Here is a 24,753-nt window from a genome sequence, read left to right on the forward strand (position 1 = left end):
CTGGAAAGCACACAGACAAAGTATCAAAAGGTTACTGGAATTATTTATGCTGACATATGCATTCACAGAAGCATAGAAGTCAGACTCTCTTTGGAGAGGAACCATAGCAAACATGCTAAAAGCTTTTACATTCCGATAACCTCTGGACTGTTTGCTTCTTGATGGTTCACTGGAATTTATAACATGATAGTGTGAGTAATCAATCATGTGAATTAAACTCTTATGACCTTTCAGTTTTTACCCACAAGCTGCTACAATACGAGCTAAAAAGCCCATGGGAAGGGCAAAAAAAGGTATTCTTAAACTGAAACAAGCCATAATGAATAAGCAGCAGCCTGAGGAACATGATCGCAACCATCACATTTCACTGTCATCTTTCATACCAAGTATGGCCAAGAGACAAACGTTTCCATTGTAACGTACACTAAAAGCAAATTAATTCAGATATTCAAGCAGATTAATTCATCCAAATATGATGCAGGAAAAATAAGTATAACTGCAAGACTAGGGAACTTTTTAACCTGTAAAGAAGCTGCATGGTTGCAGTGAACTACCACAGGTGCACTAGAAGCATTCATATCACACTAGTCCACAATTAAGGAAGTATTGATCAGAGCTGCTAAAATGCATGACAAAAATTATCTATCATCAGGCATGGCAATTTAAATCTAAATCTTTACTAAACATTAGCTTAGTGTGAGAGTGAAAAAGGAGGTAAAAAAAAGTCATGGGGCTGAGTCTTGTTGCTCCCTAATTAGCAGTAATGGAATGATGCTAAAACCTTAAAGCTTAAGTGAATGGAGTTAAATCCAGTTGGTGGATGGTCACAAGTGGTGTTCCCCAGGGCTCAGTATTGGAACTAGTTCTCTTTAGCATCTTTATCCATGATCTGGATGAGGGGATTGAGTGCACCCTCAGTAAGTTCGCAGACGACACCAAGTTGGGTGGGAGTGTTGATCTGCTTGAGGATAGGAAGGCTCTGCAGAGGGATCTGGACAGGCTGCATCGATGAGCCAAGGCCAACTGTATGAGATTCAACAAGGCCAACTGCCAGGTCCTGCACTTGGGGCACAACAACCCCATGCAATGCTACAGGCTTGGGGAAGAACGGCTGAAAAGTTGCCTGGCAGAAAAGGACCTGGGTGTGTTGATCAATGGCCAGCTGAATAAGAGCCAGCAGTGTGCCCAGGTGGCCAAGAAGGCCAACAGCATCCTGCCTTGTATCAGAAGCAGAGTGGCCAGCAGGACCGGGGAAGTGATCGTCCCCCTGTACTTGGCACTGGTGGGGCCACACCTCAAATACTGTTTTCAGTTTTGGGCCTCTCATTACAAGAAAGACATTGAGGTGCTGGAGTGACTCCAAAGAAGGGCAATGAAGCTGGTGAAGGGTCTAGAGCACAAGCCTTATGAGGGGCAGCTGAGGGAACTGGGGTTTTTTAGCCTGGAGAAAAGGAGGCTCAGGGGAGACCTTATTACCCTCTACAATTACCTGAAAGAAGGTTGTGGCGAGGCGGGTGTTAGTGTCTTCTCCCAAGTAACAAATGCTAGGACGAGAGGAAGTGGCCTGAAGTTGTGCCAGGGGAGGTTTAGATTGGATATCAGGAAAAATTTCTTCACCAAAAGGGTTGTCAAGCATTGGAACACGCTGGTGAGGGAAGTGGTTGAGTCACCATCCCTCAAGGTATTTAAAAGATGTGTAGATGTGGTGCCTAAGCACCACATGGTTTAGTGGTTTAGTGGTGGACTTGGCAGTGCTATGTTAATGGTTGGATTTTATGATCTTAAAGGTCCTCTCCAAGCAAAACAATTCTATGATTCTATTCTATGATCTATGATCTCAAGCTTAGCTACAGCAGCTAAAAGCTTACATACACCCAAGTAAAAGTGATTTTACACAATTCTTCCACAAACTTGTAATCTGAAAATTAGAGATTTTCAACACCTTCCTCAATATGTGATCTATTATCACACCTAGCAGAGAACAATGTGAATACTCACAGTTTAGAAACAATCCTGAGAAGAGATGTGAGATTAAAAACTAAATGTGATAGACTAATCCAGAAAGCCAGTCCTTCTAACACTGCAAAGCTGAAGGCAGGCACACATTTTCTCAAAATCGATGGTTTTGAAAGTTTCTTTAGAATCCTGCATTGCAGATGCCCAAAAACCTATTGCGACATTACCATATGCAGGGGACCATAACAAGCACAGTCTGTTGTTCTCTGTAAAGAGGACAGAATGCTTAGACATGAAATTCAAATGCAGTTTACAACAGGACAAGCCAACAGTACAATAAGCTTGCTGTATGTACTGCACACTTTGCTAACGTGAACAGCACAGGTGTACCTAGGTGGTAAAAAGTGGCACGACTTCAGGACACAATGGTCCTTAATCAGACCAAGCTAAACAGAAGGAAGTCCCTTATCTTTTTCTTATAAGACATACATCTTTCACTCCTATACCCTTTCACAAATTAGTCTTTTAACTTATAAAGCAACTTAACAACAATACTCAAGTTCAGTATAAAACATGATCATGCAGGGACAATCAGGGGCTGCAGTAAAACTGTCTAGCATTTGCTCCACGTATTTATCTGAAGAGCTCCATTCCCATTAACAAGGAGAATGTAAGCTTTACCCTGAAGTGTAAAAGCCTCAGGCAACACCATGTAATGAATCCCAGTATGTGCAACACTGAAGTATCTTACGACGTTTTGGTTTTGGAATCCATTACAAATATGCTGTAGAATACAAAAAGTAATTATTCCTTTATTTTTCAGGGTCCGTATCTTCCTATAATGCTACCGATACCTCTTTATAATGCTAGAAGTATGTATTTTTCCCTCGCGAAACAAAATCAGTAATCTCTTGGCTATCAGGATTCATCTCTGTGTATTCTATCTCAGAACTGAAACCTCAACATTCAAAATTCTTATATGAACCTAAGCGACCCATTCCTCAAGTTCATTCCTTTTTAAACTGTATCCAGAAAATGCCTGAAGGCATGTTCTTTTTTCAACTTTCTATATCCTAATTAAGAGGTTAAAATTAAAAAACTGCACAATTTAAACCCAACAAATCCTCTTGGTAAGCTCAGACTGTCGCCACTTTCTGAGACTGAAGTTCAGCATATTATCATCTTTAAATAATAAGCAGGTATCACACAGTATTTTTAGTGAAAGAAATGTTAAAAGAATAACAGTAACACCTGGCATTTTGTAGCAACCAAACCCCTACTGTAGAGATAAGCATAGGAAACTTTCTGTTACCCTGGAATAACATGGAAGCTGAACAACTATTGGGTAGCATGTTGTCACAGTCCAAGAGATGTAGCAAACCCCAAGGCCAGACCAAATGGCCCTGTATAAAGTGTGTCTACTAACTAGAGTAAAAACTGATTCCCACAGAATGTAAACTACTTCAGTTGCATTTAAGTAATGGGAAAGAGGGTGTGGCGTTACTGCTGCCCATAAATAGACTTCTGCTAATGTGTTGATATGGTTTGTGCCTGGTCTATCAGGAAAGCACACAGAAAAACTATGAACAAAGTACTTGTTTTGCTACCTGACTTCCTGCCAAGCAACTCACTGATATTGTGTCATAGAGTAAGTCTGTCCAATGATCTCAGGAACAGCTACCGGTGTTTAACACTGGGGTTAATTATTCAGGGCCATAATACTGTTTTACACACCTAGCTTTTATGTCCAACTTTGAAAGCATTGGCCTTTTCTTAGTAGAAACAGCTGCTGACCAAACAGCAAATTCCATAGACAAAGCACATGGATTTTGTTGCTACTAAAAGCTGGTTGCATTTGCTAAGACCATGTAATGGGGTGAAAATCAACTCTGGAGTGTTTTTTTCTTTTTAAAGATGTATTTTATGTTCATGTACCTGTCTAAATGCCACCTTTTCTAGAAGTAGTGGTGAAACACAAGATTTTGGCACAGATAGTAAGCTCAGAATACGTGACTCCTAATACGTGAATAAACCTGCTACCACAATGGTAAAGTGAGTTTGAGAAAAAGATGCTAGCAGGAACAAATACCGTGCCACACAGTCTAATGTCAAAAGAGCAAAGGCTCCACTATTCCTTAAGCATTGAAAAATGAGTTTTACACTCTTAAGTTTTAGCGAACAGCATAAAGCTATTTGTTTTCAGGACTCCAAGAAAAGATCTGAAGCATTTACAAGCACTTGCAAATACACTGTGTATGGCAGGTAAGCACACTTCAAGCAGACAGATGTCACAAAAATAGTAAGACTACTATTAGCACATGGAACCTGATCTTCTCTCCTTTATTTGGACTTTGGAACTTGTAACAGAGGAAAGAAATATGATAGTGAAGGCTAAAGTAGGTCACTGATACATAGCCATGGATACAAAGACTGTACTTTGTATCCATATACTGCATCCAAATACTACTGCTCTTTAAGTTATTTAATCCCTGTCAGTAACTAATATTGTGTCATATGGAAGAGCCAATGAAGAAGCTTTGCAGAAATAACCACACATGTGAAGTCATGGCTCTGTCTTGTATCAAAAGCAGTATATTCAGTACAACCATGATCCCAGCAACAGAAAAAAAAAACAGGTTGAAAATTAGATATGAGAAGAATGTTTGCATTAAAACTTAATATTCATATTTTGCTAAGTGAAATAACAGTTTCTCATCATATCTGAAAAAAAAATAATTGGAAGCACTCCACAATTTAAAAAGAACCTATTATAGCCAAGACAAATGTATAAAAATTTTTCTGCTACACTTGCAGCATCTTTAAGACATTAGCTCCTAATTTAACTAGACTCAGAAATACAAATTGCTCCAAGGGAAGCCTTGGCCTAAAGGTTTAGTATGGCCTTAGGTTAGGCTGCAGTGAGAGCAGATCCCTTCAGGGAGAGCTGTAGAGTCAGAAGCAGGTTTGAGCAAAAGTTAACTGAATACAGAAGGCTTCCGGTGGCTAAACAGCTCTTGAAGTTGTGGAATAAGTATTATAAAATTATCTCTACTCAAGAGTCTACAGTCTGATTTCTGAAATTGCTGGTGCAGACAACACAGAATTAAAATAAAAGGCTGCTAAAATTATTAGCAACAACTGTCTCATGTTACCCACCCTGTTAAAGATACAGGCCTCTCTCCTCTTCTGAAAGAGATAAAGGTGTTACTTGATAGTTCAGCAATGATCTTTTCTGAGATGAATTGTCCTAAATCTCAGCAGCCCAAGTAAATACAGCATCTCATTTCCACACACCTCTCTATGGAGCAGACTTTTTTAATGCCCTCAGAATTTCTTCTGAAACAGTAATGTAGTGTCTTGTGTTCATTGATCCTTTTTCTCTGTCCCACAGTGCCATTTTTTTACTTTCATGATATGAATTCCAATTAAGGACGACCAACAAAAATACTCAGAAAACTATTTGCTACTGAGTTTTCAATTTTTCAGTTTTTGTAGCAGTTCAATTGAAAACTTGCATGAAAATACCCAGGGCTTGTTCATAAACATTTCTGCATCTATCAGTTCAAATATATCAAATATGTGAAAAAAGTGGGTTATTAAAAAAAAAAAAAAGAAACAAGCAAATAGAAGTCTGAAATCACCTTGTTGCTGAAAAACAAAAGCCACAATTTGGAGGCTGGACAGGCAACTTTGTCATCTGCATGCCAATACCCAGCTCTCAAGGAGTCTAAGTTACTGTATGGGCTTAGGGTCAAAATGTCCAAACAAGTGTAACTTACACGTTCAGTTATTATCACAAAATTTTTTCTGGAAAAACTTTGATTATCCGTAAGCATTTTCTCTTCATAGAAATTACAACAAATAGTTACTTTGGTTTGAGTTACTACCTCATCAACTCACAAAACTACTATTGTATGTTCAAGATGAAGGAACTCAAGTCAGTTCAAATATATAGATTTAATGTTTTCTTTCCAGTTATTCCTTCTGTAAATTAAATTCTTATTTAGTTAAATCTGGTTTGGTGTATTTCTTTTCCTTTTGATCTATCAACAGGTAAATTAGCCTAAATCTAAGAGAGTTGAAATAACTGGGACAAATTTAGAGACAAAATGCTGATTTAAGTTATGTAATTGTATGACAACTGACGTTCAAGATAAAGAATTTCTAGTTTTATATCAAATTTCAATTACATATTCTGAAGAAAAAAAAAACACAAAACCAAATGAACAATTAACTAACAAAGAAATTTTCGAAGGTAGTTATGGAAGACTGGGAGATGCTGTGAAATGGGAGGTGATGACACCTGGAAATAAGGAACTCTCCTTTTTTTCAGTGAGGGACACAAATCAATGCAATGTCTTCTGAACAAAAGACTCTGTTTAATAATTTCCTAACGATATGATTGTTAAATAAATATAGATTTTTCTAGAAATAAAATATATTTAGATATTATGTAAATAAAATTATATAAATATAATACTAAATGAAATTAATTAAAATTTGCTCTCATGCTAGAGTGAGTCACAAAAGTTAGAAAGTTTTAAAATAAAATCTCGGTTTAACTACAAAATTATATTTCAATTTTCCCCTCTACTGGTTTGTTAGATAATGAAAACTATCAAAATATAAGATACTGGAAGCATGTCCTGCTAACTACAAGGATCTCGTAGGGATGACAAAGATGACAAGCAGGTTGATTCTTCTGAATGACTTCCATGATGTAGAGTTGCAAATTGCACGGCACTGTGTCTTCAGAGAATGCAGCGTAATAAAGCCTTCTTCCCGCACAAAGGCAGGGTCCTCATGCAGCTGATGGGCAATAATGGTCTTGTGAAGAAGTATGGTCTGGCTTCAACTGCACTTCATAACTCCTGCTGGTTTAACAACGAGGGAATGGAGTTACATCCAGTTGGTGGATGGTCACAAGTGGTGTTCCCCAGGGCTCAGTATTGGAACTAGTTCTCTTTAGTATCTTTATCCATGATCTGGATGAGGGGATTGAGTGCACCCTCAGTGAGTTTGCAGATGACACTAAGCTGGGCAGGAGTGTTGATCTGCTTGAGGGTAGGAAGGCTCTGCAGAGTCATCTAGACAGGCTGCATCGATGAATTGTATAAGATTATATTTTGTATAATATAATACTATTATATTTTTATAATTATACTACTATTAATATTATAATTGTTATAATATTAATGATATAATTAATTATATATTTAATATAGAAATTATATATTGTATAATTCATTATGTATTAAATTATATAATTAATAGTAAATATAATTAATATTAAATTATGTAATATATTATATAAATATTAATGTGTTGTATAATTAATAATATAATGTATTATTATATAATATATAATATAATTATAATATTTATAATATGTAAAGATTATTATTATAATCTTTATAATCTTATATAAGATCATAATTGTATGATCTTATACATAATTGTATGATCTTATACAACCGAGGCCAATTGTATAAGATTCAACAAGGCTAAGTGTCAGGTGCTGCACTTGGGGCACAATAATCCCATGCAACACTACAGGCTTGGGAAAGAGTGGCTGGAAAGCTGCCTGGTGGAAAAGGACCTGTGAGTGTTGATCGATAGCCAGCTGAATATGAGCCAGCAGTGTGCCCAGGTGGCCAAGAAGGCCAACAGCATCCTGCCTTGTATCAGGAATAGTGTGGCCAGTGACTAGCAAAGTGATTGTCCCCCTACACTCAGCACTGGTGAGACTGCACCTGGAATACTGCATTCAGTTTTGGGCCCCTCACTACAAGAAAGACACTGAGGTGCTGGAGGAAGTCCAGAGAAGGGCAACAAAGCTGGTGAAGGGTCTGGAGCACAAGTCTTCTGAGTAGTGGCTGAGGGAACTGCAGGCGTTTAGTCTGGAGAAAAGGAGGCTGAGGGAGACCTTATTGCTTTCTACAATTACCTGAGAGGAGGCTGTAGCAAGGTGGGTGTCAGTCTCTTCTCCCAAGTAACAAGCGAGAAGACAAGACAAAACTGCCTCAAGTTGCACCAGGGGAGGTTTAGATCAGATATTAGGAAAAATTTCTTCACCCAAAGGGTTGTCAAGCATTGGAACAGGCTGCCCAGGAAAATGGTTGAGTCACCCTCCCTGGAGGTATTTAAAAGACATGTAGATGTGGCACTTAGGGACGGTTTAGCAGTGGACTTGGTAGTGTTATGTTAATGGTTGGGCTCTATGATCTTAACTATCTTTTCCAACCTAAATGATTCTATGATTCTATAAATTAATTGCTTACCATAGGGATTTTTAACATTAGGTATAAGTCGTATAAATCTGACCTAGTCAAGCAAATTGCTCAATTTGCAAGGACTTTCTCAATTTATTTGCTGATGGTATACTGTATTCCCAGCTATTAAAACTGGTAGAACAGCACATAGTGAACATCACTGTGCCTATTTCCTCTCCTACCTCATCACTTCTGCCTCTAAGAGAAAGATACATCATCCTCTCACCACATTCCACCATCCCTTCCCAGACACCTGTGTCCAAGATAATGCAGAGACAGTTCGGTTTTCCATCCTCCTCTTTGTTCCTCTGCTCCTTTCAGAGTAGCAGCTCTTGGGCTTTCTACTGCTGCTACCCAGAAGATGAAATAATTAAAAACGTGAGCAGGTTCTTGCTACTTCTCCTCTGAGCACTATGTCCACAGATTCACTACAAGGACTGTACACCTATTTGAGGAGCTGTTAACACAGGAATTAACTTGTGGTTCCTTACTTTGGAGCCTGTGATCGTCACAAACTCTTAACTAGTTCTTGCCTTACTTTAGTTTCCAAGCAAAGACATAGGATTCACTTAACTTCTAACTTCTCCTCTCTCTATCTGTCAGCTCACCCTCTCTGACACATTATGTCTTGTCTTGTCATAGCTTGGAAATAAATACCTCAACACTGTGCAGGAAGCAATAAAAAACTTTAAAGTGGAAAAAAATGTTCTTAAATAACAAACATTAATTTTAAAAATTGCTTTGTTGTTCTTCTAAAATACCACCTGACAGAAGTTATATAGGATTTCTTAAATTTTGCCCATGAGCAACTGATTACAGCATAGTCAGTAAATAATCCCTGTTGCTATTTTCATGTGCAGTACATAGACACAGCTCTCTGGGACACAGCAAATCACTTTCAGAAAGAGTAGAAGGGCATTGGCACAGACTCTTGATGATCACATGCAAAATCCCTGAATATATTGGGAAACATACGTAAAATCCTAACCAAAACCTCATGCTTTGGTGGGTCAGGCAAGCAGTAATGTTTCTGTTTTCCCCAACAGAAGAAAGGGAGGGGGAACCTCAAACAAAACGTTGTATTTATTCAGAGTCTGCATGAAAGCAAATTATTAATCTTACGGGATTTCTGGCCCTGAAGTTTACAGAAAAACTCTGTGCAGTGATACCCTGCATTAAACAATGCAGTGATTTTTTAAAAGGCAGGCTTTTCATCTTAAAATCTTTCCAGCTTGCTCTTGATGAGGGACATAACTCCTTTTCTTTTTTTACTTGCTGTTTGATCTGAGTGTGAGCTGTTCTGGGGGGTGCGAAATTCTTTGCCTGTGAGCTGTCCTGGGGGGTTGAGAAATTCTTTAATTCTTTATCTTATCAGCCTGATGCGTAAATTAACTGCCTAAGCATATCTCAATAGAACAAGCTGCAGAACATTAAGGTTATACAAAACCCAGTGAGAACTGGTCTTGCTGTTTGAGCCAAGATGTTACCATGCTCGTGCAAGAAGAAAAGGTGAGAAGTGCACAGCAAGGAAGACATACGGCCTTCATCCCTGAGACCCCGGCCCACGACCACCAGGAGGAACTTATTATAATAAAGACCACCTTCTCGGGGAAAGTAATGAATATGTATAGGCGTTCTTGAAATGATGAATATGTAACACTTTGCTACATAAATACAAGCTGAATTACCACGAAGGCGCGCACGACTTTGGTGGGACTACCTCCCCGCCCCCCCGCCCCGTGCTGCCCAGCGCTGAATAAACATACCTACTTTACAATCCTGCCGGTTGTGGAGTCTGTTTTCCGCACATCATTCTGGACCAGGTACTTCTTGGTTTATGATCATTATTTCTTGTCATATCAATTTAGTTCATTTACTGAACACTCTACCTATTCAACTGGCAAAAAAGGTAAGGCTTTTTTTGGTAACTATTTCTCTGGAGGTAAATGGAGATAACTGGAAAATTTAAGGCTAATCAATACAAGCTTAGTCTAGATTTTGATATCCAGCACAGGTATATAGGAAGTCCATTCACATCTCCCCCCAAAATTTTCAAATTTCAATCTGGTACAATTTAGGTTTCCACAGTGAAAAGCGGGGGAAGTGGAGGGAAGGGAAAAGGAGGAGGTTGTTTTAAATTACGTGCTTTTTGGGCACTACTGAGGGAGAAAACCTTCTACAAGTCCCAACAACAATAAGCCAGTGTTCTATCCTCAGCCACTGGCTGAACAAAACACTGGATGGGAAAGAGGGCTCTGAACTTTAATTTTAGAACATGGGGTTTTAGTTTCCTGTTTCCAAACTGATCAAGGGCACATTTTGCAATTAAAATCATAGAAGATGTTTAACCACAGGAGTCTAATGAAAAGGCCCTGAGTCTTGGAGACACACAGCAAGTTGTGTCTCAAATTTCTCAAGCTACTGAACTCCCATATTCAGGACTGCTGACTATCTATCTTCTTCACTATATCTGTCCATCAGTTTCATGGCTGATAAATACCAGGCTCATCACAGCTGACGTTACAAAAGCTTCCTCTGCCCGTATCAGTCATTCTGAGGAAAAATTTTTAGAGAAGTTTGCAAAACATCTAACAGACTGTAAACAACCTCATGCTTGCTTAGTCTTTTTTTTTTTTTCCCCTAAAGTAATAAATTTGAACTATCATACCCTCTCATCTTGAACAGATTCTAAAAAAAAACCCCAATGTGCCTTCTGGATTACTATTGTTGCTTAATACACACTTGACAACTCCAGTCATAACACTGTACAAACCCATTTGTAAGTCACAAGCAAGTATTGCATGTTCACTGCTTCATAATCAGTGTTTCAGCCTATAACTCCCAACACTGTAAATTTTCTATGATCCGAACAGGGCAACAATACACCTCCGCAAATTTTTATCAGTTTCATTACATAACAAGACAAAGGACTTGACAGAGAAAGAAGTGGCAGTGTGTCTGCATGGTAGCTCAAGCAATACTGAGATATAAATTGCTCCAAAACCCTACCCAAGTATCACATATCAGCTTTGAAATCAACTTAATTATAAACACCATGGGGGTGGTGGCAGCTCAGATATCAGACACTTTTCAGAAGGTACCCTGGGATCATCTCTTTCACTCACTCTCACCACAGAAAAAGCAGGTGGGAGAGCTGCAGACCGCACAGAGTGCCAGACCAATCTACCAGCAGATGAACATGCCCCTCAGGGTTTGTGAAAGACTTCTGCAGAAATACCATCAGGGTCACTCTAGAGCCAATCCCAAGGGAGCTCCAATCAACAAGCTGTGCATACAGGCAGCTATTTTGATCTTGTGAGTACTCTGGGTTGCTTTGCCCACTTGGCCACACCAGTGTTACTAGAATGTACATAGATTTCAGAGCACATATGCTGCCAGCAGGAAAAGAAAGAAAATAGCAAAATGAGAGGAAAAGATACAAGAGAAATAAAAAAAGACAACTCTTAGTTCCTCTCTAGACAAAGCATATTTTTAATTACCAATTTTTATTTAGAAGAGAAGAATTTCTGTAGATCATAGCCCCGCCAATTTTACAACCCGCCATAATAACAGTTCTGTTCTCCTCCACACATGAGGTTTTTTTGCCTTCACTGATCTCAATCTCACAATCATAGTTTTTACAGATGAAAAGTTAACCCAATATGGCCTACTCTTTCTGTGAAAAGCACCAAAATTTGGCAAAGATAAGATTTAGAATCTACATATTGTTCTTTTAGATACTCCACACAAATGGCTTTCACTGCTTTATGTATACATAGAGGGGGAAAAAATCATAAAGAACTTCTAAGTACAAAAGATACTGACCCTCCTGCATTTTAACATCTAGTGTACCCTATTCTATTCCAGGAACCATCCCTCAGCACAGCACTAGCCTGAACTTTTGCCAAATCAATCAATCGAGTTGCCAACAAGTCAATTGCTGTGATGGAGTATGCCAGCCTAATCAGTGTACGTAATGCAGGACAAACACAGCATTCCTACCACTGCAATGCTGACCACCGTCATGGTAGCATCACAGTACTGTAATCACAGAAGATAGATATGAAGGAAGATTTAATCTGTTTCCTTGCATTTTGTCTTTCATTCGTTGAAAGTTTAACAGGTTGTATGCTTTTAAAGATTATTAGCTCTTATTTTCTTTTCATTTGTATTTTTAATTGCTAAAGTGCATATTTTGTAATGGCTCCTTTAATTATTTTCCAGTTGTTTGTAGAATAATACTTTACATACAAGTATTCACACTTATGAATACTCAGTTGTGCTAAAAGAGACACTGAGGTCTCATTAATGTCTCCATCAATGATAAAAACCACAAACTTGGGGAACAAAACTGACAGCTTATACATGCTGTATTCACAGTTCCATTTTCTGAAAACCTGCTCTTTGTCCTTCTCTTATAATGGTTTACAGCTCAGAAGTAATGAGACTTCTAAAGTATTCCGAAGCTTTTTGGACTGCCACAAATATAAGCCTGGCTGTTTCCATAAAGATTGGTTTACATGCGTGAAAAACAGTTAAAAGTGATTCTATTGATGTGTTAACAATTCATTGTTACTGCAGAAGAAATTGTCAGATTTTATACAAAAGAAAGGCTTAAATGAAAAGCAGTGTTAGGCCCTGAAGCAGCAGGCAAATCAGGCACATTCTTAACACAGCAGTTTTAAACACAGCTGGTTCCCCATAAAAGGCAATGGCACTGTGAGGGAAGTATGGTTACACAAGAATTCCGGTGCTTGCAGAATCGATTCCTTCAATGTCAAAGAGTGACTACAACTCAAGAAAAGCTCTCTGCACTCAGCTGTGCTTACTAAAGCACACTGAAACAGACTCCTCCAGACAGCTTGGTGGGAGCTTTGGTGGGCAAAAAACCATTCCAAAATAAAAAACCACCTTATCTCCCCTTGAACAAACAAATCACCAAAAGCGTCTCATATTTCAGTGGAATCAGGATTCCCCTGTCTTACTCTTCACTAGCTGTAGTAAAGAAGACCACTGCTGCAGTACATTACTACACATCCTGAATAACCTAATAGAAGAACAAGGCACTGAGATCTTTGAACATCCTTTGTGAGACAACCTCATGATGGAATAAAACATCAGCCGTGCTGCAGGGAGACAAACTGAGCAGAACCCAACACACCATATTACTCTGAAATTCCTGTCTCTTCGATCAACTGGATGAGTTTTCCAGAGCTGTTCCCTCCCCTCCTTCCTCCCCATTCCCTTCAAGAGTCTCCATCTGTTCTCTCTCTTTCTTCCTGGCTACAAGGTACACAATCTTTTTGTGATTCTTACAATTTAAGGTTAATATACTTCCACTGTTTAAAGCAGTACCAAAAATAGTCAAAACACAACTATTAGAAAGTACACACATACTCTTTAAAACACTTACTGGCACTTAAAACCCAGCTCACAAAAAATGCTAGTGTATTTTAAAAGTTAATTTGATGTTATTTTAAGGTAGTGTTGGACAGAAGTCCAAGCAGTAGCTGCCACGCATACAGATTTCTCTGGCAGACAAAGGAATAATATTGCTCTCACTCATAAAGAAATCTTAATGGTTTTGCTCACAATCTTTGCTTTTGTACTTAATGAAAAAAAAACCTGTCCAGCAGAGCTGGAAATTCACTGAACTTCCTTCACTCAAATCACTGAGTGAAGGAGGAAAAGGAAAACTTGAATTCTCTCAATGCAGCTGAATTCATCACTACTCAAACCAGAGACATGCATTAAATAAACGTGAATTCAGCATCTTCGTAGGTAATTATTATAGCAATGCCCACCAAATATGAAACAAAAAATTCTGATTCGCTAAACAAGCATAAGTGGTTTTACCTTAGCTTTTATTAGTTCTCAGCATTTTCTATGGCAGTCATTATGGGGCTTTATCTAGCACATGTGCACACAGCCTCACAAATGTCAAACACGGTTGCTGGACCTTGCATCATCTTCCAAAAAAAGATGACAAGACAGTCCTGGAATACTTTTACAGTGGATATTGAGGTCAACATAAGCTTTCAACATTTTTGACTCATGAGATATCAGGCAGATATTCAGTGGCTTCCTTCATTCCACAAGTGGAACACCATCTCCTTAGTGGAAAAATACTAACAAACAATCCGTGGTGAACATCTATACTCTGTTCTGCAGACATTGTTTTAACAGGGAAAGAGATTTTCAGTCTCTTTCCAACTCACCATGTTTGGTCTTGCCAAAATAAAACATTTCAAGTAGATTAAGTTTTTTCTCTCTTGTCTCTTCATGTGTTCATCTACTTCCCTTATTATTCTGATCATCAAATTGCTTTTCACTTTATAACAGGTGTTTAAGTACTCTGTCCCAGATATGTTGCTAATACACCCAGATCCCAGTTTATACTGTAAAGTGCCAGCAAAAGAAAGCATGTAAGTCTTAACTGTGTATATACATGAATGGAGCCCAGAGAGAGATGCTTGCTCTCCCAGCTACACAGACTGCATCCGAATTACTCAATTAATTTCTCAGCATCCATTGTTAGACAGGGAGTTCACAGAAATGCAGTAAAAGCAAATTCATATCCAACTTATTGAGAAAACAGGTTCCTGTTTAGCTTAGCTGACACAGGAAGACAAGATGCACAAGCTACAACACAGCTTTGTGAAAAAAATACTATCCAGCAGCATGCACTTGAACAACACAAAACTCACATTTAGAAACAGATGCCATCAGCATTTTTTTTCTCTCAGTAATATTTGACTAAAGTAAAATGCTGGGATATGCAAAACATGGGGGGGGAAAAGGACACCGAGAACAGACCTCTTAGATTTTTTAATCTATCAACTTACCAAAACAGAGTACTCAGTCTGTTGTTTAGGACTGAATAATACAGTTTGAAACAAATAGGAACCCTTCTGCTCCATGACACAACACTATACAATACTGACGGTTAAGGGTATGCCTGTTGCTCCCAATAGACTTAGGCTATGCACACAGAATATGCTCCTGCAATCTCCAATACATGTATATACTGAACAAAACTAATGCAAAGAAAGAAAACATTTCGGAACTGACAGGAACTAGCTGAAATAACTAGATTTTGCAAATGATATTTTTCATTTTGTAAATGACATTACCTAACTTGGTTTGTTTCTACCTCCTACAAAAAAAACCACTTCTTCCCATGACAGCCTTTTAATTTTGTTCATCGGTTTCATTATGTAATTAATTTCAAAGTTTCCATTTGCTGTGTAAAAAAGGATAAAAATCATTCAACAATGTCAGTGAAAGTGAATGTTATTTGCATTTCAGCAGATCGTCACAAGTTATCCCTTCTGCAATAACTTGTTTACGCATGTCACCTGTCTGAAGTGAGAAACACTGTAATAGCTCACTTATACCCTCTCCTTTCGTCTCAAATGCAAAAGTTTCATGTTTAATGTATTAAACGGGAAATGGTAAAATGATCCTTCAGAAACACATACAATCTAAAAATAAAAGCAAAAGGCTTGCAAAATATTTTGTGATATTGTCCAAACGAGAGATGCCCCAAATTACATGACATATCCCCTTTAGTAAGTATTTCACTTTTGGAGGGTTTTTTTAGTGCAAATGTTTAGACAACAAATGACTAGTCAGAATAAATAAATTCTGCTCATTAATTTGCAGTTCCCAATTTAGAGGAATTTGAGATCATAGAACTCATTAAAAAAATTATGTGCAACAAGGAAGTTTTTCATGCATTTTTTGATTACACTTTGATTATTCATATTTCTGGAAAGGTTTCAAATCAAGAATAGTCATGTAAAATAGAAGAATTTGTCTCAAAAAGTAAAATCTTACCTGTAACTATTTCTAAAACATTTATTAACTTATAATATTTATAACATTTCAAGGGAAGTTCAGATTCGACAGTGGGAAAAGGTTCTTCACTGCGAGTGTGGTCAGTCACTGGAACAGGCTCCCCAGGGAAGTGGTCACAGCACCAAGGCTGTCAGAGTTCAAGGAGCGTCTGGACAACACTCAGGTAGTCCTGTGAGGAGCAGGGAATTGAACTCGATGATCCTTATGGGACCCTTCCAACTCGAGATATTCTACGATCAACTCAGCCCTTCCAGGCCCTAAAAATAGATCTGAAATTAACTGTTCTTCCAGAGTCACAGACCTCCCACATTATCTCCAAGTAAACTCTTGGGCAGGAGGGAAGGCATAGCAGAGATCTCTCCAAAGAGGACTGGACCTAAGCTTCCAGTACAGGGATAGGGAGGGTGAAGTCAAAAAAGAAATCTTAAATATTTTTATTTAGGTTATCTGAGTATTTCCACTGGGGAAACTAATCAAACAATAAAGAGTCTAGCACACCCACTGGCATTTCAAGGAAAGGATAAAGGTTTCTTCAACTTTTGAAATTAATTATGGCTGTGTTTTTGCTTTTATTTAAAGAAAAGAAAAAATGCCAAATACTGAATTAGAAAAACAGTGATCTTCCACATCCACTTTAGTTCATTCGCTGCCTTAAAGACTATTTTAAGATACACATCCATTCTGACACAGTACAGTAAAATAAGAAATTGTCTTCTTGTCAGTTTGACAAATGGGCACCAGAGTTCTGAATCCAACTGAAATGCTTTTGGAAAATCTTAAGATTCAGTCTGTTCCCTCTATTTTACAAGGGCCCCAAAGAACTCAGAGAGCTACAAATATAATACTGTAAGCTTCCTGGGATAGCCATCTTTTCCCCTGAATTTACACAGCAGCACTTTGCACAGGAAATCAGTACACAGACCCGCAAAGAAAACTCATTGCTATTGTAAAACAAAAAATCTTTCCATTACCGTGAAGCACAGTTTATTTGAAAGATTTGATGCCCACAAAAGCTTCCAGATCACCAGCCATGGAAATGAAAATTGTATATAAAAAGCCAATAATATAAGCATCCTCTTCACTTCAGATTTTAGCAGCTGCTATTGAGAACCAAATACGCCTCAAGGTCATAAAAATAACGAGCAACACCTCTGCTCTAATATTTGCACATTCTCTTCAGTGTCCCTTCCAGCAGAGACAGCTTTCTGGAGGAAATACTATAACCAGCTTCAGCTCAAAATTTTCTTCCAAACAGTCTCACCATCATCTCCAGGCTTTTCACTTCAGAGAACAACATTAGGAAGCTCTGTGCATGAACAACACTTCTCAGTAGTAGCACAAGGTACCCTTCAACTGTATGCCCAGGCCCACACCACCATTTCTTTCAGTTGCATGGATAAAAAGCAGAATTTTTTAATGTTTTGTTGCACAATGCAGGAACAGTATTATGCCAAACAGACTTTTAAAGTGATAGCAACATGATGACTGTCCCCCTCAAAGGGAATGGACTTAGATGACTTCAAAAATATTCTCCCCAAAACTGCATTACTATTAAAGACAAGGTCTTTTTACCATCCACACAGGAATGCAGATTACCACCCTGTGATTGTAATAAACTGTAGTTGAAAGATCTTCTACTAATGCCAGGATTAAGTACAAAACCAAAACACCAACTGATGATACCGACTGTAATTTTAACATGACAAACAAAAAATACCTCCACAGAAGTGTACTTTAAAAAAAAAAAAAAAGAAGAAGAAAAAGGTCCATCTTGCTAGTTAAACCAACAAAAGACATCCAGAGCTCAAAGCCTTCGGATTCTAAAAACAACAGCATATAAAGGATAGGGAGGTTTTAGTGTATTTGAGAAAATGGAAGCACAAGACAATGACAATATATTTCTCAAGTGAAAAGAAAATTTACTTTCTATTGCATGGCGTTTTTCTGAATTTGGCAAAGTTTTGCACTCTGAATTGGCAGGTCACTGAGGAGTTAAAATATAATTCAGCAAACTGTACCTTATGCTTTAGCTATGGCGACCCAGCATGCTTGTCATTTAACAGACGAAATCCGACCTATAATAAAAATGCTGCATTTTCAACAGGAAGGCTGTTGTTTTAGCCAGTGCCTTGTCCTAATTCCATATTTGGCTACAGTCTTGTATCTAACCAAGCATACTTTAGTTTCAGTTTGATCTGACAGCTTCATTTCCTCCTCTGTCCTGGATGGGTAGAATGTGTTACTAATGCTGAGGCAGTAGTAACACGGACTTCACGTGGCTTCACTTCAGTCACAAGAGCGGGATGTACACAGAATCACAAAATCACAGAATCACAGAATCAATCAGGTTGGAAGAGACCTCTGGGATCATCAAGTCCAACCGTTGCCCTGACACCACCATGTCAACTAGACCATGGCACTAAGTGCCATGCCCAGTCTTTTCTTAAACACATCCAGAGATGGTGACTCCACCACCTCCTTGGGCAGCCCATTCCAATGTCTAATCACCCTTTCTGAAAAGAAATTCTTCCTAATGTCCAACCTGAACCTCCCCTGGAGAAGCTTGAGGCTGTGTCCTCTTGTCTTATCGCTAGTTGCCTGGGAGAAGAGGCCGACTCCCACTTCACTACAACCTCCCTTCAGGTAGTTGTAGACAGCAATAGGTCACCTCTGAGCCTCCTCTTCTCCAGGCTAAACAACCCCAGCTCCCTCAGCTGTTCCTCATAGGTCAGACCCTCCAGACCCTTCACCAGCTTGGTCGCCCTCCTCTGGACTCGCTCCAACACCTCAACATCTTTCTTGAAGTGCGGGGCCCAGAACTGGACACAGTATTCAAGGAGCAGCCTCACCAGCGCCGAGTACAGAGGGACGATCACTTCCCTAGACTGGCTGGCTACACTATTCCTAATAGAGGCCAGGATGCCATTGGCCTTCTTGGCCACCTGGGCACACTGCTGGCTCATGTTTAGCCAGCTGTCGATCAGCACCCCCAGGTCTCTTTCCGCTGGGCTGCTTTCTAACCACTCTTCCCCCAACCTGTAGCGCTGCATGGGGTTGTTGTGGCCAAACTGTAAGACCCAGCACTTGTTCTTGTTGAACCTCATGCCGTTGGTCTCGGCCCATCTATCTAACCTGTCCAGATCCCTCGGTAGGGCCATCCTACCCTCCAGCAGATCGACACTCCCACCCAGCTTGGTGTCATCTGCAAATTTGCTGAGGGTGCACTCAATCCCTATGCATGCTGCTGTATCAGGATGTCAACAAACGTTCCTGTATGCTTATCTCAAAGCTGCAACCACATCGTTATCTCAAGCACTTCTGTCAATGCATGGACAATTCTGAAAGCTTTTTGGCTTCCAGGAACACCCTGAAACACCCTAGGGTTTGAAGCACCCTAGATCCTCTTGTATTTTATTTCTCTTTTCCCTCGCTGGGACGAGACACTGCTCAGTGCCTGGATCAGGAAAACGGCATAAAGAGAGCGTCCGGTTCCTCCTTCCCATCAGAGAGTCATGGTGGCTTTGGCACCCCGGACCCATATAAGGCTGTCTCCTCGGAGCAACTAACAGCGAGAGCAAACCCTGGTTTAGGAGTTGCCTCGGCTTCCTAGTGTTCGTTATCTGCCACCGTGAGACCACGGCCGGGCAATAAAAAGCGCAACAGTACCGAAAAAGAGAGCATCCGCTCATCTTACTAGTTAAAGACATGCGTGCCTAATTAACCCAAATAAAACAACATCTGAGGTAATTTGCAAGCCGCGGACCACAGGGGCTGCACGACTAAGGCGGCTCTTCCGTGCCTCTGGGCGAGCAGCTCCCGCCGGAAGCACCAGCTGCGCCCGGGTCCCGCGGCGCGGCGGCCGCCCAGGGAGCGCCTCTGCCAGGCGGCGAGGCGGCCCTGCTGCGGGGACGGGTTCCCTGCGCCCCGGGCTCCGCCGCCGGCTCGGGGTGCGCCCGCTGCCAGCGCGGCGCTGCCGCGGTACTCACCGCTGGGAAACGGCTCCATCTTCTTCCCGGAGTCCGCCCTCAGCCCGCGAGAGCAAAGCCCTGGCGAGGTGGGGGTGAAAGGACGCGGAGGCGCAGACACGACTCTTCACTCCTCCTCCTGCCGCCGCATGCTCGCAGGACGGACGCTGCCCCGGGCTCCGCCGGGCTGCTGCGGCCCCTCACGCCGCAGTCACTGCCCACCGACCCTGTACCGCCCCTCCAGCGGTCGGGGACACAACAGACTCCGTCCGCGGCTCCCTGCTCAGCAGCTTTTTCAGCGCAGCAAGCGCGCACCAAACATCTTCCCGGGCCTCGGCGCCTTCTCCTCTCTCACCCCTCGGCTGGGCGCCGCTGCACCGCCTACTACTCGCACAGACCCGCCTCCCCGCACGACTCAAGCCCGGGAGGGCCGGGGCCGGAACAGGGGTTCGGACGGCTGCAGGCCTCTGCGCGGCTTCGCGAACCGCGGGGAGCCCAGCGTCGGGATGGCGGTCCCCTGCCTTTCTGCTCGTCTGGGCTACTTCGAGTGTCTCAGCCCAATGCCTGCCGCCGCCCTGCCGCTGCAGAGGCGGAATGCCCTGACCGCAGCGGGTTCCGGGCACTGTTCCGCACGCCTCCGTGTGGCTCCTGGGCGCCCCGGCCCGCTGTACAGAGGCCCCGCAGGCGCCTGACGGCCGTAGCAGTGCCGCTGGGCTGGGCCGGGCCGGGTCTGGCCGGCTTTGCCGTCCTCTTACTGCTGTGCTCCCTTCGTCGCGATTTCGGGTTAATTTTTATTTTTAGCCTTACTACTGCCTTACCTGCCCCCTCCTCCCTGACCACTACTGCTATCTTGTGACTAACTACCATTTTTTTCTTTAATATGGGAAATTTTTAACCACTGTTTGTTGGAAAAGAAGAAAACGGGAGTTGATTAATCATGAAGAAGTAAAAATCTAAAGGCACTATATTATTTTGCCAAAAAAAGTAAGAAAACTAAGTTTAACTGTTCTTTGGGGGAGGAAGGGGAGTAGGGACAGAGGGCCACAAGAGCTCAGACTGTATTCCTATACCTCTGTACCTGTTCTCACTGGTTCATAAACCTAGAAGTGCACTTTTTCACACCTTAGTGTGTTTCACACACTTAGTTACATTGACAAGCCTGTTGCTAAGTCGTAGTTATGTTTCACCCTAAGTCCTGGGAGTTTAATACTAGCCCTAATGTTGGGCACAGAGCTATATGAGTTTTAATGACTGTTTGCTCACCAATGTGTTCTTAGACAGTCCTTAACATATGACAACAGCTCATCCTCAAAAGAAAAACTTGTATTTTTAAATTATTAAATGAGCAAAGCATTTCTTTTATTAGCATAAGATGTCCGGAGAGCTTTCTTTTCTAAGCTCTGACCCTGCCTGGCCTATATTTAAACATATTAAAGAAACATTAATAACCACGTAGCTGACTCTGCAGCCCTAGGATCCTACCCAGTGTCATGCAGATACTGCAGAGAGGCCTGAATAACTTTTTTTGAGCTTCTCATCACATGCTTTCACCATTCTTCATTTTCACTGGTCCAAAATCCTTAATTAGCATGATACATCTCTGTGAAGCAGAAGAGCTAAAATAAGATCATGTTCCATTACATGTTCAGAAATTTCCATATCTGGATTTTCCTATTAAAATCAAGTTCAAAGAGAATACAATGGGAACTATTCATACAGATGAAGTTAGGTACAGAGGTCATTTCACAGTAGCACCTATTTGCATCTGTCCAATATTAGAAGAATAAGGGTTTCAATGTAATTTTGTATAACATCATTTAGAACAGAATACAACACAATTGAAGCTACAGCTTTGCTGGAGTTGTTAAAAAGCTAGGATTTCTACAATATGATAAAAAAAAATCTGTGTCCAAAAGTTACAGATACTCTTCACTATAATATACAGTTTTTAGTTATAGTTTAGTGGTATGAGTGATTGATAAAAATGAAGAATGATAAATGGGTTCTTTTTTCAGGCCTTAAGTCAGCTATTACCACAATGTCTTTTTTTTTTTTTTTAAAGATGCAGTTTAATTGCTCAAAGACCTGAATATATCCTTAAAGCATCTGCAATGGCTTGTATTTCATCTTTGTTTGGCAGCTTCCATTCAGCAGTATCTTAACTGATTCTTTTCCATGGAGTAAAATATGATTGCTAGCAAGCCTACCGCTTCTCGTCTTTGAAGACCTGCTTTCCCTAAAGAACGCTTGCGATATTTATATTTTGGCTTTTAAACAGCAGGAAACAGACTCAGACCTTCTTTGTCCTGGTTTATCTTTCTGGTGAGAGGAACAGAGATTTGGCCACATTAACATTGCAAGTGTCAGGTAGACACTTGGGTACCTTTGACACAGTGGGAAGTCTCCAATTGTTTTCAGCCAGATCTACACATGAGAAGAAGCTACACTGTAATAGGATGTAGAGCTTTGTAGTTGGGAAGTTGCCAGGACTCCAGGGGTTTGAAGACAAGGGAGTTACTTCATCGGTGTTGCCAGAACATGTCAGAGGTAGCTCAGAATCAGTGTGAGGTTGGTGAACCATTTGGCCGACGACCTTAAAAGGAGATGAAAACATTGCCTGAACAAATATTTGTGCCTAAGAGATAAGGAATGGGGAAGTTCTCTTTATTCCTTGACTGGAATATTTAATACTACTGATTAATATGTTAATTTCCTCCTTAGTGTAAGGTTTTGTATTTAAAGCTAAAATTGTTTCATTGCTGTGCACACTATACTGTATAAATCTGACATCCTCATCCTCTGCCAGCAGGAACTACAGCGATTGGTAACCACTGTCTGGTCAGAGTATTATCCCAAGGAATCCATAGTACTGTGTTTACAAAATAAATATCCTTATCTATATATTTATGCATCTATCTATTTCTACAGATGTATCCATACCTGGGAGAAGCAGCTGCTTCCACAGAAGAGTCATTGCTATGTATTTTGTCACACAATGTATCTTTCAGTGATACTTCCTGGATATACATTCCTTTTTGAACAGATTGTAGTTAAGTTTACACTGTTACCTTACCTCTCTCTGTGTCTCTTTCAGAAGACTTCAAGACCACTTGCATTTATCTTAGGGAAAACATCTCAAGGACAATAAAATTTCTACCAGTTAGATGAAAATAGATCTGAGAGGATAGGTACCGTAAGTGCCTCAATAGGAAAAAATTTTCCAACGTGAACTCTACACCAGAGAATCCTTGCATGTAACATTTCTAATTGTGCATATAGAGGTACATAAGAGAGGGAGCATTTAAGGATGCTAATGCAAGAAGAAGTTTCTATCAAGACTTTGCGATAAGTTAAGATATGCAAAGACAACCACATCTCATTTAGCTCCATTGCTCTCAAAATTATTTACTTCAATGGTTTAACTGTGTATTTTCTTAGAGTCCAGCAAATCTTTTATGTTTTATGGCCTAGAACACAGATTTGGCAGGATGCCAATCACAATCACATTCTCAATAGCCACATAGAAATAAACTACAGTGGTACATGAATCACAGAATCAACCAGGTTGGAAGAGACCTCTGGGATCATCGAGTCCAACCGTTGCCCTGACACCACCATGTCAACTAGACCATGGCACTAAGTGCCATGCCCAGTCTTTTCTTAAACACATCCAGAGATGGTGACTCCACCACCTCCCTGGGCAGCCCATTCCAATGTCTAATCACCCTTTCTGAAAAGAAATTCTTCCTAATGTCCAACCTGAACCTCCCCTGGAGAAGCTTGAGGCTGTGTCCTCTTGTCCTATCACTAGTTGCCTGGGAGAAGAGGCCAACTCCCACTTCACTACAACCTCCCTTCAGGTAGTTGTAGACAGCAATAAGGTCACCTCTGAGCCTCCTCTTCTCCAGGCTAAACAACCCCAGCTCCCTCAGCCGTTCCTCGTAAGTCAGACCCTCCAGACCCTTCACCAGCTTGGTCGCCCTCCTCTGGACTCTCTCCAACACCTCAACATCTTTCTTGAAGTGCGGGGCCCAGGACTGGAGCCTCTATATGGATTACAGTAGTACTACATTACAGATTAAAAAAAAACAAGCTCAGATGTGTTATAAGGAGGAAGAGTCATGAAAGGGTTAGAACATTAGAAAATTTTATTGTAGTATACACACTTTGCCTGTAAATGCTCTTCCTGCTTTGCTGTTTTTGTTTAAGTCATAAAAATTAATAAACTACTGTAAAAACTTCCAGGCCCTGAAATTAAATCAATGTGTTTTCCTCTTTTCCTTGGAATATTTCTAGTATGTTTGTATCTGACCTCTAGACTATAAAGACTCACATCTAATTTTTGTTTGTTGGGTTTTTTTTTAAAAGCATGTACTAGCTAGAATTTATCATATACTATTAATATATCCCCCAGGTAGCACAGAAGTAACTTGCCAGCTTTTGTGGTCAAAATGTTACAAGGCATGATTCAAAAGTTGCTTTTTCCTTAGATGAAATTAGAATACAGTTAAGCATGATGATTTAGGCAGATCTGACAGCTTGCCACTTGCCAAAATGACAATGTCCTTTTCCCTGCTCAGCTCTTCCTCTCTGCCTACACCTGCCTCATGCTCTCACTACTTACCTTGCACCAACTCTGATGTTTGTAATATTCTTCTACATGCTGATTCAACTCTTCAACTGCCTAATCTGGCAGAAAA

The 24,753-nt window shown here is 40.4% G+C and overlaps 1 protein-coding gene across 6 annotated transcripts in view; it reads right to left on the bottom strand.

Annotated features, from left to right (window-relative positions):
- The window catches only part of LNPEP (leucyl and cystinyl aminopeptidase), a 71,898-nt gene extending 51,192 nt beyond the window's left edge, over nt 1-20,706 (bottom strand). For 3 of the 6 annotated variants that reach the window (XM_068422143.1, XM_068422145.1, XM_068422144.1), the window contains exon 1: nt 14,085-14,140. Coding sequence is in view for 2 of the 6 variants with exons in the window: in XM_068422142.1 (XP_068278243.1) it covers nt 20,075-20,093 (19 nt within the window). In the remaining 4 variants the exon portion in view is untranslated. Of the gene's footprint in view, nt 1-14,084; nt 14,141-20,074 lie in introns of those variants that run through there. The other 3 variants (XM_068422142.1, XM_068422148.1, XM_068422146.1) reach the window with 2 other exon arrangements.
- Nucleotides 20,707-24,753: the final 4,047 nt, after the last annotated feature.

Source organism: Nyctibius grandis, chromosome Z (assembly GCF_013368605.1).
Source record: "Nyctibius grandis isolate bNycGra1 chromosome Z, bNycGra1.pri, whole genome shotgun sequence".
Lineage (NCBI taxonomy): Eukaryota > Metazoa > Chordata > Aves > Nyctibiiformes > Nyctibiidae > Nyctibius > Nyctibius grandis.